This window comes from Corylus avellana, chromosome ca8 (genome assembly GCF_901000735.1).
Source record: "Corylus avellana chromosome ca8, CavTom2PMs-1.0".
Taxonomy (NCBI): domain Eukaryota; kingdom Viridiplantae; phylum Streptophyta; class Magnoliopsida; order Fagales; family Betulaceae; genus Corylus; species Corylus avellana.
Genome location: NC_081548.1, coordinates 25,150,673 through 25,163,978, shown reverse-complemented (window position 1 = coordinate 25,163,978; position 13,306 = coordinate 25,150,673). Strand labels below are relative to the sequence as shown.

General features: G+C 39.4%; 3 protein-coding genes across 3 annotated transcripts; 1 reads left to right on the top strand and 2 right to left on the bottom strand.

Annotated features, from left to right (window-relative positions):
* Positions 1-887: 887 nt before the first annotated feature.
* Positions 888-3,533, bottom strand: LOC132191110 (probable disease resistance protein RF9). The gene has a single exon (XM_059606122.1). The coding sequence runs from the start codon at positions 3,531-3,533 to the stop codon at positions 888-890; it is 2,646 nt and encodes an 881-aa protein (XP_059462105.1).
* A 2,566-nt stretch (positions 3,534-6,099) lies between these two features.
* On the top strand, positions 6,100-8,856 carry LOC132191109 (uncharacterized). The gene is made up of 3 exons (XM_059606121.1): positions 6,100-6,110; positions 6,443-6,498; positions 6,668-8,856. The coding sequence occupies exons 1-3, from the start codon at positions 6,100-6,102 to the stop codon at positions 8,854-8,856; spliced, it is 2,256 nt and encodes a 751-aa protein (XP_059462104.1).
* Positions 8,857-11,640: 2,784 nt separating this feature from the next.
* On the bottom strand, positions 11,641-12,666 carry LOC132191108 (uncharacterized). The gene has a single exon (XM_059606120.1). The coding sequence runs from the start codon at positions 12,664-12,666 to the stop codon at positions 11,641-11,643; it is 1,026 nt and encodes a 341-aa protein (XP_059462103.1).
* Positions 12,667-13,306: the final 640 nt, after the last annotated feature.

Below are 13,306 nucleotides of genomic sequence, written 5' to 3'. Positions count from 1 at the left end.
TGTAAGGAGGCCAAGCAATTTTCCAAGGAAAGAGGTATATCATCAAAAGATGACAACAAACTTCGCAGAATGTTGCTTCGAGTGTGTACTGAAGTTGAGCCAACAAAGGTGAAAGGGGACAGGAGCAAATCCGTGCTATTCGATGGATGTCTGCTTGCAAATCAATTGCAGAAACCGGTGGTTAAAGAGATATGGAATAAAGAGAAGAAATGGGAGTTTATTTGTAACGTGTGGATTGAGATCCTAGGTTACGCTGCCAGTCACTGCAAAGGTTATTTTCATGCTCAACAGCTTGCCAGAGGCTGGGAGTGGGAGTTCCTCACTTACGTCTGGCTTCTTATGGCGCATCTTGGCATTACCGAACAATTTCAAATTAACTGAGGCCACGCCAGAGCCAAGTTGGCTTTGAAATGAGTGGTTTTCTTTCCCCCCTTTACATGTTTGTACTAAGTTGTTCTTGATTGGAATGTAACTTACTTATTTGAACAATAAATTTCATTACTTTGAGAATAGATTACAAAAGTGATGAAATTCATGAAGGTTATGTGAAGTTTCTCCTAACTATTGTTACGAAGGCAAACTTAAAAAGTAAGGAAAATAATCCTTCTATTTCATTTGAAATATTAGATAGTATTGATTTTATTATTAGAATTTTAAAATTAGTATATTTAAGGGGTGAACATAAGTCCTTGAGTGATCAGGTTGTCTTCCAAGAACAACAAACATATATCAGTAAAAGCAAAATCAAGAACAACAACATATATAGCAACAACATAAAAACAACAATTAGCATTTGGTGTTCAGGTGGCAGAGCCATCACTAGTGAATAAAGGGAGTGGCTTGAAAGTTTGAAACCTGCTTCACATTTTCCTGGCAGTGAATCCCATTTAGAACTGCAGGGTACTGATGATTAATTCCTCGCAGTAATCGTCAGCTCGAAGCTTGTCTTCAAGTTCATTTGGCATGTTTGTTAAAATTATTGTCCAAGACAAATTTAAGGGGCACGAAAGCTTCTTCAGGTTGTGACAGCATCGGATTTCTAATTCGTCGAGACTCGTAACTGCTGCCTCCACTGTCCATGTCACCAATTCCTTTAGCATCCAGAGCTTTAGTATTGTAAGCTCAGGGAAGCCTTCACTAGGCCGCACCATTTCATTCCCAGTGTAGGAATCAGCCAATAGCCGAAGGACACCAAGTTTTGGCAGCTTCGAAAGGATTGGCATGGGATCTTTTTTCAGCTTTGATATGGATAGAGTAAGAACTTTAATACCCTGTGGAAAGTAGTATTCACTATCTAGCTCCGGTAAGCTTCCAAGCAAATACACATCGGTGAGATTCTTTAGGCCTGATAGAGGCTTTAATTTGAGCTCTGAAGGTCGACCATTCTTGTCCTTGGATCTTAACCTCAGAGATTCAAGTCCTTTCAGGCTTGAAATCCACTTATCCAATTCTTCAACGGAGTCTAAATGAAATGTCAGACCCAGTTTCCTAAGATTGATTAATCCATCCAAACCATTCTTCACTGGACTCTTGATGTCCACAAATAATCCCCATAAGGTATGGAGTCTAAGAAGAGAAATACTTTGTTCCTTCACAGGCATGTCAAGGCGTATTTCATTGAGACACAGATGTCGCAGGTAATTCATCTTCCAAATAGAATTGGGTGGAGAGCTGATATAGGTGTGCTTCACATCCAAGGTTTCAAGGAAATGCAGCTTACTAACAGAGTGGGGAAGTTGCTTATCCAAGAAGGTCCATCTGAAACCCAAGTACCTTGAGAGATACAGTTGGCCCAGATTATGGGGCAATTTAGGTTTGTAAACACGTTCTAGATCAAGCACCATGAGCATTCCAAAGCCTCGATGACCAATGACTTCAGCACTGAGAAAGTCGCTTATTTCCACCGCAGGCGTATCTTTCTTTTGAATGTTGAAGGACAAGTAAGAGCGCAGATGTTGCATGCGCGAGTACTCTTTACTGGAATATTGTTTGATGTCACCAGAAACACGGCGAGCACCAAACTTGGGAGATGGAGATGCATGATCACTACTACTTTCGGGAGCTGGCGTAGTTGGGTGGATGTGGAGAAGGCCAAATATATCTTGTGCTTTTGACAAGCAGATATCATGTAGGACGCCAGGCATTCGGCATGTTTTGGGACTTCCATCTTTTCTCCATTTTGTTATTTGAATAATGCTTCGGTCTATAAGTACGCGTAGATACATTTTCGCCTTTTTCTCTAGATCCCATTGAATCCTTTCAGTCTGCTCTCGTGGTTCAGTTACAAACCCTTCTGCAAGCCATAAACGCAATAACCTTCTCACTGGAATTTTGTATCCTTTTGGGAAAACACCAAAATAAAGTAGGCAAGTCCTCATCCCGGTGGTTAGCTCACAATTCATCGAGGCAAAGAAATTTGAGCCCGATAACTGCTCAAGAACTGTCAACCATTCTTCGTAGCTCTTTTTTGTCGATAGAAAACGTCCAAGCGCCATGACTGCCGAAGGATTGCCTCCGCATACATTTATAATTTCTCTTTTGAGCTTATCTGGAATATCAGACTCAACAGTATTATCTGGTAAGCGTACCTTTTTCAAGAACAAATTCCACGCGCCCTCATCCTGTAGCGGCTTGAGCTGATCATAAGATAAACTTGGATTATTTTTATATTCATGCCTAAAGGACTCGATGCGGTATTTGCTCCTCATTGTCATTATCACCCTGCTACCATTGCCTTCGCCTAACAACGCAGAATGCGGTAATATATCCAAAAGATCATAAGCGTTTTCCATATTAATATCGACCACTACCAGACACCGTTTCTTCTGCAAAATCTTACAGATCTTCTCTTCCAATTCTGATTCGGTAGATTTCATATCAACCGTTGAATCGCCAGTGATCTGCTGCAAAATGCTCCGGAAGTTGGATACAGGGTCCTTAGAGGCAGAAACCCATGCGCGGAATTCAAAATGACGTTCGATCTCAGGACTCTTATATATTTCCGTGGCGACGGTAGTCTTGTCGGAGCCAGTCTGGCCTGAGATTAAGAGGAACCCAATATTTGGACCGGAATTAGTGTCAGTTAGCCAGGTCACCATATTTCCTTTGTGCTTTTCCAAGCCAAGGACGTCTGATTCTTCACGTGGACGGCTTTGTCTGCTCACACTTGATTCCTTAAAAACGGCATCGATCTGGAATATGGTCTTCCTTATCTCACTGCGAAAGTCTAATGTAGCCTTCAAATTCAACATCTGACGAAGGATGAAAATGTACCTCCTACCGAAGCCCATTCTCCTTACATGCATTCTTCGCAGGACAAACGTTTCATAAAAATCCTCCATCTTGTAAACAGCAGCAAGAAGATTTTCCAACTTCTTAAGTTCATCATTGGTTATCACAAAATAATATTTATTCCATCCTGGATCTTCTATGCTCTTTTCTACCCGCATTCTCGCCTTATGTTCTTCATAGTGCTCGGTTTTGAGTTGCCGTAAGACTGCAGAGACGACTTCCCCAACGTCCACATAATCCATTGATTGTCTCTGGCCTGCCTCTCCTTCAACTATCCTCTTTCACCTTCCCCAACCAAACAAGCTGGAATATTGGTGCTTCATTTGTTTGAGCACCGGTTGCGGATGAGCACAGGTGGGTCGGTACGGTGGTTGATAAACCCCAATCGAAGGTTGAGGAGCTTATGCAAAGTGGCTAGGTGTGGAAGTTGTCTTGTGTTTAGTGTAGTGGGTTTCATCGGTGGCTCTAGGATTGGAGCTACACAAACCAATGTCTTCATCTTCTTGCTAAAGAGGCTGGGTCTAATTACTTTACGTAGTTTTTTTGTTTTCTCCTCATGGATCCTTTCCCTCTTTTTTTAATAATTAGCATACTAGTTACCACGTCACACAGATTCGAGTAATGAATAAAATAACTTATAAATTGGTTTAAAATGTATGAAAATCCGAAAATATTAATAGGAAAATGCTTCACTTCATTGTCGGGTCTTTCATTCTCTCATGCTCTTACTTATTAAAATTACTATTAAATATGTGAGTTCCATTTTATTTTCTTTCTCCCACCGTTTGCAGCAAAATATGAACAGAGAGTACGTACGTACTCTTAGCCTCTTATTGGATCTCAAAGCCAACAATTTCATATCAGCAAATCAAATCAAGTAGCATTGTATCTTTTTCAAACTAGATTTGGAAATTATGATTTGCTTCAAAACAACCGCAAAGACTTTGTGCTTTATTGCAAAACTGGTCTTGTGATAAAAGCCAAAATAAAAACAGATGGCGGTTGGTCCACCTCTAAGGGCTAAAGCTAACATTTTTTTTTGGCCATTAGGGGTGGCCGGAGCACTCCCAAGGGCCAAAATAACCCTCAACCTCTCAACACAACAAAGGTGGCCGGCCACCGCCTGGGGTGGTTGGTGTTTTAATTTTTTTAAAAAATTATTTTATTAATTTTTTATTATTATTATTATTATTTTAATTTATTTTTTAAATATAAATAATATTTTATTAATAACTTAATTTGAACCATTGGATGAAAATCAATGGTCCAAATTAAGAATTTGATACCCTAGAATTCCCTCAAGAATTCGACGGGATCAGGATCCGATGTTTTGACACTTTGCATTTTATTCAAAAAAAGAGACGCGCCTACAGAAGTCTGTGGTGTCAGTGTCACCACCAAATCAATGTGGTGGATCCCATAACCATTCCATTGATTTTTTTCGCCTTGCCTTTACACAGTGAAAAGAGAGAACATTGGATTCTAGTGGCCCCTTGTGGTGGATCCACATTCCACACAAACATGTTATTGGATTAGAATTCAGATAACCATGAAAAGTAAAAGAAACATTATTTAATACTTCTATTATCTTATTTGACCGGAAAACTTGAAAGGGAACTTGCACTCAAGTCTTTGGAATCACCTTGCCGGTCTACCAGCTATTCAATGTCATCCAAAAAAAGGTAGAGTGGGATGCTATCTATTTCAAGTTAAATAAAAAAAAATTATTTATTTTATGGTTCAAATTTTATTTATTGTATTGAATGGTTTACATTATGATATATTATTCTAAAAAATTAAATGACATGACAATATGCTCAAGTGATCTACGTTTGAAATTTTTTTACTCATAATATATTAATATATGCATTTGACTATCATTTTAATTCAAAAACTTAAACTAATGAATTTGGGTCCACTTAAATATATTAACGACTCTTTGTATTCATACTTTCTCGATATAAAATTTAACACTCACAAGTGCACTTACAACCATACATATTTTTAAAAAAAAATTATGCGCTTTACCAAATGAGAAATTGTAAAATAGTTGAAAGTGTAACATTTTTCAAGTATATTAGTAATTAGAGCTAAAGACATTAGATAGGTGACTTAAACCAAAGTCTTCAACATCATTACAAATACGTGAAACTATCGCGTGTGGGTTAGGACAGAACCAAAATTTCTCATTTAGTAGACCTTTAACTTAATTTCATTAATGTTTTTAAGAAGTAGTTCAATCAAATAAGACCACGTCTTATAAAACAGAAATTACTAGTTCGAATTCTTAATCTCAATTACCTTTAGAGAAGGTTATGTGATCCATCGTTTCTGACAGTTATTCAAAATAGGTATAACCTACAACTTTTCTTTTTTCTTGGACTTCCCAAATTAAATTATGTACCACCACCACACAAGCGTTAGAAAAGAGAAACCCTCTTCTTGATGAGATCAGCCTTCATATAGGCCACCATCTGTAGGTTGGCCACAAAGATTAGCCTAGCTAGATCGCCCATTGAGGTCCTCCATGACTTCGTGAGTAATCACATGTGAAACGTAAGTCCGGCACAGAACATGACAACTAATAGATAAACGGTGAACAATGATCGAACCGTTACACTGTTCATCATCTTCAACCTCTAAAATTCACATTTTTGGCTATGGTAAGACCTCTAGAGCCCCTAAGACTAAAAAAAAAATGCTCCCTTTATCACTCATAGCATTGTCTAATGTCTAACAACACTTAAAGGTTGAACATTTTGCATTTAAAACATAAAGTTCTGGTGCCATACTGATTGATCATTCAAAATGGGTGATTGGTTTTTTTCTAGGGTTCAGATCGATTGATCACTCTAACAACTGATCGACCAGTCCAAAACTAAAACTTCCCTAAGTGTCATTTGGACCAAATTTTCCAAGATTTCACGTCAAATCTTATTCCTTATAAATCTTTAAGCCCAAATTAAGAATTTTTTATCCCTAATTTGGAGCAGAGTATTACAACTTAGGCAAAATTAAATTTCTTGTTAGCAGTAAAAGCAAAAAGAGAATATTCTTTAAGTTCCCTTTCCGGTCAACCGTAAAGCATTCACATTCTAAATTTTACACCAGTTGGTCTATTTCTTACCCCATTCCTGAATTTTATTCCCAGGAAATGCAGTTCATCACAGATCACAGAAGCTGAACCGAGGATGCTACTAACAACAAGTAAGGCACCTTAAATTTACCACGAAAATTCAATAAAAGTTTATGTTTATGTACCAAAACATAGCCTTTGATATTTATGAAACTTATTTTTCTTGACATTAGCAGTTATGTTCACGATAAATATGGTGTTCTTGCCGAAGTGTTTTTACTTGTGTTCTTTTGTTTTCAGTTTTGAGCGGTTGGCTTTTTGTGGACAAGAGGAGACTCGTCCAAGTGTTCCCAGAACCGGTGCGGAAACTATGGGACGATTGGGAGCTGCGAATGCTGGTCCTCATCAGCCTCACCTTGCAAATATTACTCATTGTGGTGGGCAACCGTAGAAAGTATAATCCAAGAGCTTGCCTCAGATTGTGTATTTGGTCAGCCTACCTAATGGCAGACTGGGTCGCAACTGTTGCACTTGGTGTCCTCTCCAATAAGCAAGGAAATCCCTGCACCTGTGCTGCCAATGTAACCAGTACTAACGATGATGAGCTCATGGCATTTTGGGCACCATTTCTGCTGTTACACCTCGGCGGCCCAGACACAATTACTGCTTATGCTATAGCAGACAATGAGTTGTGGATAAGGCACTTCCTTGGACTTGGTGTCCAGACGGGCGTGGCATTGTATGTCACTATCACGGCCTGGAGTGGAACTTGGCTCTCCGTCCTCACCATTCCCATGCTTTTTGCTGGGTTGGTAAAGTATGGAGAAAGGTCACTGGCCTTGAGATCTGCAAATCGTGAGCAGTTTCTTGATTCCTTGCTCGATGCTCCTGATTCTGGCCCAAATTATGCTAAATTCATGGAGGAATTCAGTTTGAAGAAGGCCGAGGAGTTTAGTGTGTCGGCTGTTGAGGTGATCGAGGTTTCTCACCAGTCCGATGGTCGCAATGACGGTAACGACAGTGCCGCTAATACAAGTAAATTATTGCCTGATGCGTACAGCTTCTACCACAGTTTCAAGCGGCTCTTCGTAGATCTTATTCTTAGCTTCCAAGATCGAGATAAGAGCCAGTCTTACTTCCAGAAATCCACTAATTGGGAAGATGCTTTCAAGTTAGTTGAAATCGAACTTGACTTCGCGTATGATGCTTTCTATACAAAGGCACCTATAATATTCACTAAATGGGGATGCATTTTCCGCTTCATTACTTGCTCTATCACTATTATAGTGTTTGTGTTGTTCCTGTTTGTTGAGAAACACAATCACCTGCGGACTGATCTCATAGTTACTTACATATTGATGGCGGGAGCTATTATTTTAGATTTCTATGGTGTCATTTTGCTATTACTCTCTGACAGGGCAAAGCTATGGTTGAGTGAGCACAAATCTGAAGTAATCTCTTGTTTTCAACGAATTGTTTCTAAACAGGTATCTTCTTTTCTACCTTCTAACAAAAAACGGTGGTCAAATTCCTTGGCTCAGTACAATTTGCTAAGTTTTTCCCTTAGACGAAACCTCGTGCCTTTTCTGGATGATAAATGTTTCCAAAAGATTGTGAAGCATTTGCCATTTTATGAAACATTGGAGAAGCACTGGTATGAATACCGTTTCGAAGAAATCTCTAGAGAAATGAAGGAGTCGATCTTCCAGCACTTTCTGAAGAAATCAGAGGTCAGCAAAGAAAAAGCAAAGGTCAACAAAGAAAAAGCAGAGGTCAACAAACAAATATCAGAGTATGAGAAACATATCGGGTCTTTATGTAGTGCCAGAGGTGGTCTTGTTTTCAAAGAAGAAAAATATGAATGTTCCTCCTCATTCGATTGGAGCACTGAGCAGGTAGAATTCGACCAAAGCATTCTTATCTGGCACATTGCTACTGATCTCTGCTATCACTTAGATGGTGCGGAAAACTTGGCCGCCAAAGATTCGAGCAAGAACCTATCGGACTACATGTTGTATCTTTTAGTCATTCGTCCTTTCATGCTGCCAATTGGGATTGGGATGATGAGGTTTCGAGACACCTGTGAGGAGGCCAAGGAATTTTCCAAGGAAAATGATTTATCATCAAAAAATAAGGACGAACTTCCCACAATGTTGCTCGAAGTGTGTACTGAAGTTGAACCAACAAAGGTGAAAGGGGACAGGAGCAAATCCGTGCTATTCGATGGATGTATGCTTGCAAATCAATTGCAGAAAATGGTGGAGAAAGAGAAATGGAATAAAGAGAAGAAGTGGGAGTTTGTTTGTAACGTGTGCATTGAGATTCTGGGTTACGCTGCAAGTCACTGCAGAGGATATCATCATGCTCAACAGCTTTCCAAGGGCGGGGAGCTCCTCACTCATGTCTGGCTTCTTATGGCGCATCTTGGCATTACCGAACAATTTCAAATCAACCGAGGCCATGCCAGAGCCAAGTTGGCTGTGAAATGAGTATCTTTTCTTTTTTTTTTTTAGATGTTTTGTACTGAAGTGTCTTGATGTAAAGAAAGAGGTTTTATAGGTTTTTAATTTTAAAATTAATCGTTGTTGGATCTTAATTTGTGACAAATCCATCATTCTACTAGAATTTTTTGCCAAAATCTAAGTGTCACAACCATCATGGGTTTCCGGCTTTGCTTGTGCGGATTCGTGTGTTAAAAAATTAAGGAAAAATGTATAATAAGTCCATGAGTCAACCCTCTAAAATTTAAAACTCCCTAAAATTTTTTTTTCGAAAATTTATTCTCTAGGTCAATTGAAATGTCAATAAAATTTCTACCGTCAAAATTTTTTAACGACCACTCAAAACACACTGTTTTACTTAATTAAAATATTAATTTTTTTATTAATTTAATTTTAAAAATAAAAAATAAAAAAATTGAAGGGTGGCCAGGGATGGCCCGCAAGCCACCCCAGGGGTGGGCAAACCACCCCATAGGAGTTGGGTGGTTGCTACCCTTGGCCACCCTTCAATTTTTTTATTTTTTTTTAGATTTAATTTTTTAATTAAATTAATATTTTAATCAAATAAAACGGTGCATTTTGAGTGGCCCTAACGGCTGTTAAAAAAATTTGATGGTAGGATTTTATTGTCATTTTAATTGATCCAAGAGTAAATTTTCGAAAAAAAAAAAAAACTTTAAGAAGTTTTAAATTTTTAAGAGTTGAAAATTTAGGACTAGGGCTTTGAAAACGAAGAGACGAGGGCTTTTATTATTGCTACGGCTTTGTTCCATTGGTGGACGTGGAGTGTATTTACTCTTGACAAAATTGTAGTTCGGATTTTGATTGTTGCTAATTTACACTTCTGTATGGCGTTTGTTATGAAAAAAACCCTTCATAAAAAATGCGATATGAGCCAGTGAATGATTTGTTGGTTAGATGAGTTTGATGGGCTGCTGATTTTCTGAGTTTGCTGGGGAAGAAATTTACCAAAAATCTTTCTTCAGTATATCAAGTTATCAACTGATCAAGAGACCAAGTAAATCCCTTTTATTCTGGACCAGTGTCTCATTTACAGTCAGCCCATTGGAAACGTGGATATCTAAATCAGCAGACTCCAATATCTTTTTCGTCGTTAAGTCGCTTGTTGCACCCAATGGGCCTTGAGCCCACAACCACACCCTCACTTCAACATGATGTAGTTTAAATAGTTGCTTGTTGGCTCTCCTGGGTCAGGCCAGGCAACTTCCACTCGATATGTCATGCCTGTTTAGGTTGGTTTATTCTTCAAATATTCTAATAGTCCTCTACACATATTTTGATTTATCGATTTAATTTGCTCCATTATTTAAAAAGTTTTCCATCAGACCAGTCTATACGTGTATAAATGATTAGTCATTATGGGGACTATAAGTCTATTACCTCTTTCATTGAACCTTAATTGCAGCAATGGTCAAGCAATTCGGACTAAACCCATCTGCTAACATTGCTTTGGTCATCATCCCACGCAACATTTCCATCATAAAATTCAAGAATTTTCTTCTTCCTAGCGCTTTTATAATCACATGGTAACTACTAATGTACCTAGGTATCCCAGGCTGCTTAATCGCCCAATCGAAAAATATAACCATTGTTTCACCACCTAAATTCTCTCTGTTCACTACTCAGCAACCACATCAAGGCTCAATTCAACCCCACCATTTGTCAAAGTGAGCTCAATTACTGCTTTACCCCTCAGTTTCTAAAGGAAAACCCCTCGTAATTTCTCTTTGGAAAACAGAAACCCATCAATTGCCCTAACTGAAAGTTTTAGGAAGAAACTCTGTTTTAGTTGACTTGCCAAAAGAGAGGATTTTATTCTTATGTATAGACTAACTCTTACACTTAGAGAATACAAAAGGGAGGTTCACGTGGATGTGAACCTGTGATACAACAGTAGGCTTATAATAATACAAATGCAGCTAATAATACAAAGACAAAGGCAGCTAATAGTACAAGGACAAAGTAAGTGGGAAGCAAAGTGGGAGGGAATACATCATTACAAAGATAAACAAGTGGGAAGACATCATTATGCTTGCTCAATACATGGAAGAGTGAGACCTAGTGGGATATGATGGAGGCTTGTCACTTTATTCTTCTAACACTAACTTGTGCTACTTGTTTTCTTGGATTACAGTCTCTTAATAGGTTCGGAGCGGAAGAGTTACGAGGGATTGGCAAGAGGTCAAACAGTTGCTCGAGAACGAAGCGTTCGTCGAGATTGGTTTCGTGCTTGATGTGATTCCATGGTGGCTGGTCATTCAAGCGATTTGATGGAACGTCTAGGGTTGAAAACAGAAATGCAAATAACGAATTTGCTGAAGATAAGGGGGCGAGTGGTAACTGATCGTGTTGAAGCGCGAGAGAAGGCCTGGACATCAATGTGATAGAAACGCCATGAGAAGGCCGGCCAGAGAGAAATCGAGGCAAAGAGTGAAGGGAATAGACTGTACGATGCCCGTTAGTGTGTGAGCTTCTCCATTTGGAAGTGCGACGTGCCATAACGTAAGAGTTCATGGTTCACTAGAGTTTTTTTTTTTTTTTTCAATCATTTCGAATGAGTGAGCTACCCATATATGCCATAACCCATCTCAATAGAGGATATGATACCTGTAGCTTTTTTTTTTTTTTTTTTAATTTAACCGTGAACAAAAGTACTTAGATTTTTAGAACTCATACTTGGATTAATTACATTTTAATATTACTTTGTTTGTTTGTTTGTTTTTTTTGAAAGTGGATTCCATTAAACAAACATCAAAAACTCTGTTCTGTCCTTACAATATCATCCAAACATGGAGGAAAATCACTAGTCCAGATCTGGGAGACAAGGAGAAGCAATCCCATTTTCGCCAACAAGTGCGCCGTCCCATTAGCTGCTCTACGTGTGTGACTCACCTTCCAATGGCCTCCCTGCAGCAGTAAAAACTTGATATCATTGACGATCTGTCCGTACGTCCCCCTGCATGGCTCATCCTGGGTTATAGCATTAATCAGCTCTAATTCGTCGCCCTCCAAGATGCAATTCTGAAACCCCAGTGAGATGCTTAGATCAACAGCTTCACGAGCAGCCAAAGCCTCCACCAGAGAAGGATCATTGACGAATTCTCTTGGCCCGCTGGTCATTGCTATAACCTTGCCTGAATGATCCCTTACAATGGCCCCCATCCCGATTTTTCCCCTATCCCAATTAATCTTCACCATTCCTTGCGGAGGTTTTTTCCATACGACTTCTTCTCGAGCAATACTCCTAGGGCTGGGGACAGAGTGTCTTCGTGTAACATTATCAAGCGCCTCCACCTGTTCCCTTGCAGATCGTACAACGGTTGCAGGAGCTTGGAAAATTCCTTCAAAGACTAACTTGTTCCGCCGTAGCCATATTGACCTTGCAACTGTGACCATTAGGTGCCTCTCATCTTCGTCCAACCCTTGACCAACTTTGAGCAGAATTTCTATAAAATCTCCGTCAATGCAAACACTTTTCTGGAGCTTTCCATTGCATTCCGCCCAAACATCCTGGGCAGATGGGCAGGTCCATAAGATGTGGCTTATCGATTCCGGTGCACTCATACATATTGGGCACAAAGGATCTGGAACAACCTTCCTCTTGAAAAGTTTCTCTTTAGTTGGCAGGATGTCATTACATGCTTTCCACAGAAAAAAATTTAACGACTCGGGAACCCCTGAAATCCCAGATTTTCTTCCATAAATTGCGTGATAACTGGTTATCCGAACAGCTAGCTTCCTCTTCCTCCACCTTCTCCATAGCCAAGTGATAGGCATTACTAACGGTGAAGATCCCATTTTTTGTATGTTCCCAAGCTAAGTAGTCCGTTCCTCTGCGAGGGCAAGCGCCCATACTGCAAATCATTTTGGCCTCCTCCTCATTAAATATTTCTTGTACTAAGGTCGTGTTCCACCAGTTGGTATTTACGTCCAATAGCTCGGAAACTTTGGCTTGGCTATCTAAAATGTTACCCGGCGACCTTGCTGGATGAGCTCTAGGTACAGGCAGCGACGGGTCTTCCCAGATTTTGATCTTTGTTCCATCTCCCACCCTCCATACAAGCCCTTATTTGAGCAGCTTTTTCGAGTTCCAAATGCTACGCCATATGAGGGATTCCTCCCAATTTTGGCTTCAAGGAAATTACCATTTGGAAAGTATTTCGCTCTCATGGTTCTCGCCACCAACGGTCTCCAGGTTTTGAATCAAACGCCAACCTTACTTTGCTAACATTGCCAAGTTGAAAAGTTCTAGATCCCAGAAACCCAATCCTCATTTGTCTTTAGCTTTTCCCATCTTTTTCCAACTCATCCATGTCATGCGTCCTCGTTTTTCTTTATGGCCCCACCAAAACTTGGATATCATAGATGTGATATCATGACAAAGTTTCTTTGGTAGCTGGAAGACACTCATTGTGTA

Coding starts and splice junctions, on each gene's coding strand:
- LOC132191109 (XM_059606121.1), top strand. Junction 6,499..6,667: donor GAGGATGCTACTAACAACAA/GTAAGGCACCTT, acceptor TTTTGTTTTCAG/TTTTGAGCGGTTGGCTTTTT.
- LOC132191108 (XM_059606120.1), bottom strand. CDS start 12,666: ATGCCTATCACTTGGCTATGGAGAAGGTGGAGGAAGAGGAAGCTAGCT.
- LOC132191110 (XM_059606122.1), bottom strand. CDS start 3,533: ATGGATTATGTGGACGTTGGGGAAGTCGTCTCTGCAGTCTTACGGCAA.